We start from the raw sequence: 2,357 nt of genomic DNA, 5'->3' as shown, positions 1-2,357 counted from the left end.
TTCTTCACATTCATCCAGTCATGGTACTGTGTATTTGAAGAATATGTCAGATAAAAGTGAAATGTTCAGTTTTGTCAACAAAACAATTGTCCATAAAATGTCAGAGGGATGAACATCATGAGTGATGACTTCATGTTTGATTCAAAGTTTTCCTCATTAACTTCATCTTTTCAGGACTGTTTAATATTTATGATTWATAAAAGCTAGTTTAGTTTAGTTTGAAGGACCGTGTTGGTCCAGCTGGTCTGAAGCTGACCTGTTGAACAGAACCACACTGCAGGACTACCTTCATGTCCAGGTAAGGAGGGTCCTGGTCCAGGTCCTGGTCCAGGTCCAGGTCCAGCAGGGCTCTGTCTTCAGCCACTCGCTGCTTCCTCTCTCTGATGAACTCCTCCAGCTCCTCGTCCATGTTTGTCTGCAGCAGGTCACACAGGGCACGGTGTGTCCATCAGAACACAAACAGTACAACAACAACAACAACAACAACAACAACAACAACAACAACAACAACAACAGCTGATTGAAGCCTGCAGCTGCTGCAGGTTCCTGTCTCTTTAAGAGCTCGTTGTCAGGCAACTACACAGCGTCACCTTCATCCGGGTTTATGACAGAAACAAGCTCTGTAAAATATATATTTTAACTTTCACCACGGATACTTTAAGTTCCTGCGTCATCGGGAGAGTCAGGTTTACCTAGCTAATCTGTGTTAGCTGGATTACAGCAGCAGCAACACGTAAAGCCAGCCTGTGATGAACACAAGTTAAAGTGTTCATCTTATCTAACACTGAGTTAGTCTTCTYCTCTGTTAGACAAACCGTGTTACACTCAGGAGTTAAACAGACCTACCACTTGGCGGTGTAAGGTCCTAACATTTAGCATCGGTTGCCTTCTTGGTTCATTTTAACAGAAACGTACTTCCGGTTTCTTCTTCTTCTTCGTTTAAATAACCGTAGTTAAACAGACCACAGGTGCAGCAGCGCCACCTGCTGGGCGGAGTGTGGAGGGATAACCACAAAACTGAGTATCTTATGCAACAATATGTTGAAAAAGACAAGTTTTTTCTTTTCTTTTTCCTAGTTATTTGTTTTAGTTTGTACTATTATCCACATTATTCAGTGTACACTGTACTGCCTTACAATTTAAAATAAAGTATTACAAAAATACAAACATTTTCCTAAATAAGCAGGTCACTGCTCAGTCCTGATTATAAATAATGCAAACTGGTGTAAAAGAGAAGTATTTTAAGAARGTTTCATGAGTTTATTTTTTCTGTAGACCAGTATAAGTAAATTAAATATGTTGTTTAAATAAAGGAAAGAAAACTGATAAAAACCGTAGAGTACTTTCAGATATTTTACACTTATTTGGTGTTAATTTGATATCTGATGCTGATTTCCTTTATTCATTTAAAAATGTATTTATCTCAGTTATTTAAGCCCTATTTATAAGTGTTTAAATCCTCTGATAAACAGGGCAACTTTTGCACAAAGCCTCACCATCAGAGGTGTTAAAGGACCCCCAGACCCCAAACTAATGCCCCCCACACACACACACACACACACACATCACAATGCTTCTGATGCTCATTGATCAACATTAGAGATAATAAACCAACACACCTGTAGTACACCACCTGTGTACTACAGAACTGAACTGYTCAGTGAAACTAGTTGATTGTCAAACTGAACTCCTGAGTTTAAAGAGCTGCTGCAGTACACAGTATAATCCTGGTGAACATCATATCTGTGACTGAGTACACATTATTGCACCACAGCAGAAACATTTACTTTGTTGTTGATGAAGTGTGAAGAGGCAGGTTTTCATCGGTGAATACAAAATACAAAAATATTACATGCTAGWGCATCTTTGCCTCATTTTTTATAAGTACAAAAACTGGGCCGGTCTTGGCCATTAAAGTCCCGGGCTGAAAGGTTCCCCCACTCCGCCCCTGGCAGGGGGAGTGAGTAGCCACTGATTGGGACAGGCCGTGACATCTGCCTGCTGACATCAGAAAAACTCTTCAGACCTCACATGGTAACATCATCCTCGTGGTCAAATTAGAAAAATACTTTTCTGTGATACTGATTGTGTTTTGTCAGGTCATTTTACAGCCAAACACCTGTTTCTTTGTTGTACTTACCTGTAATTTTATCACTCCAGGAGCATTACTTCGTCACTGTTTTACAGAGGAAACAACCATTTCACTCATGCTAACAGTCTGGGTTTGTTCTGTTCAAAAACAATAAAGGACATGACTCCGGCCTGCAGATCTCAAGGCAGAAAAAATAATAAAGTAACACTTCTATTCACATCATGTCCTCTAAATCCTCTAAAATATCATAATATGTGTTTGTATA

The 2,357-nt window shown here is 39.6% G+C and overlaps 1 protein-coding gene across 1 annotated transcript in view; it reads right to left on the bottom strand.

Moving 5' to 3' along the window:
• The window catches only part of LOC106534125 (centrosome and spindle pole-associated protein 1), a gene marked incomplete at its 3' end in the record, with an annotated part of 36,454 nt that extends 35,511 nt beyond the window's left edge, over positions 1-943 (bottom strand). Inside the window, 2 exon segments of the mRNA XM_014030647.1 lie at positions 287-415; positions 847-943. Of these exon segments, the coding sequence (XP_013886101.1) occupies positions 287-415; positions 847-879 (162 nt within the window).
• Positions 944-2,357: the final 1,414 nt, after the last annotated feature.

Source organism: Austrofundulus limnaeus, unplaced genomic scaffold (genome assembly GCF_001266775.1).
Source record: "Austrofundulus limnaeus strain Quisiro unplaced genomic scaffold, Austrofundulus_limnaeus-1.0 Scaffold1094, whole genome shotgun sequence".
Taxonomy (NCBI): Eukaryota; Metazoa; Chordata; class Actinopteri; order Cyprinodontiformes; family Rivulidae; genus Austrofundulus; species Austrofundulus limnaeus.
This window is presented reverse-complemented; position numbering and strand designations above follow the sequence as displayed.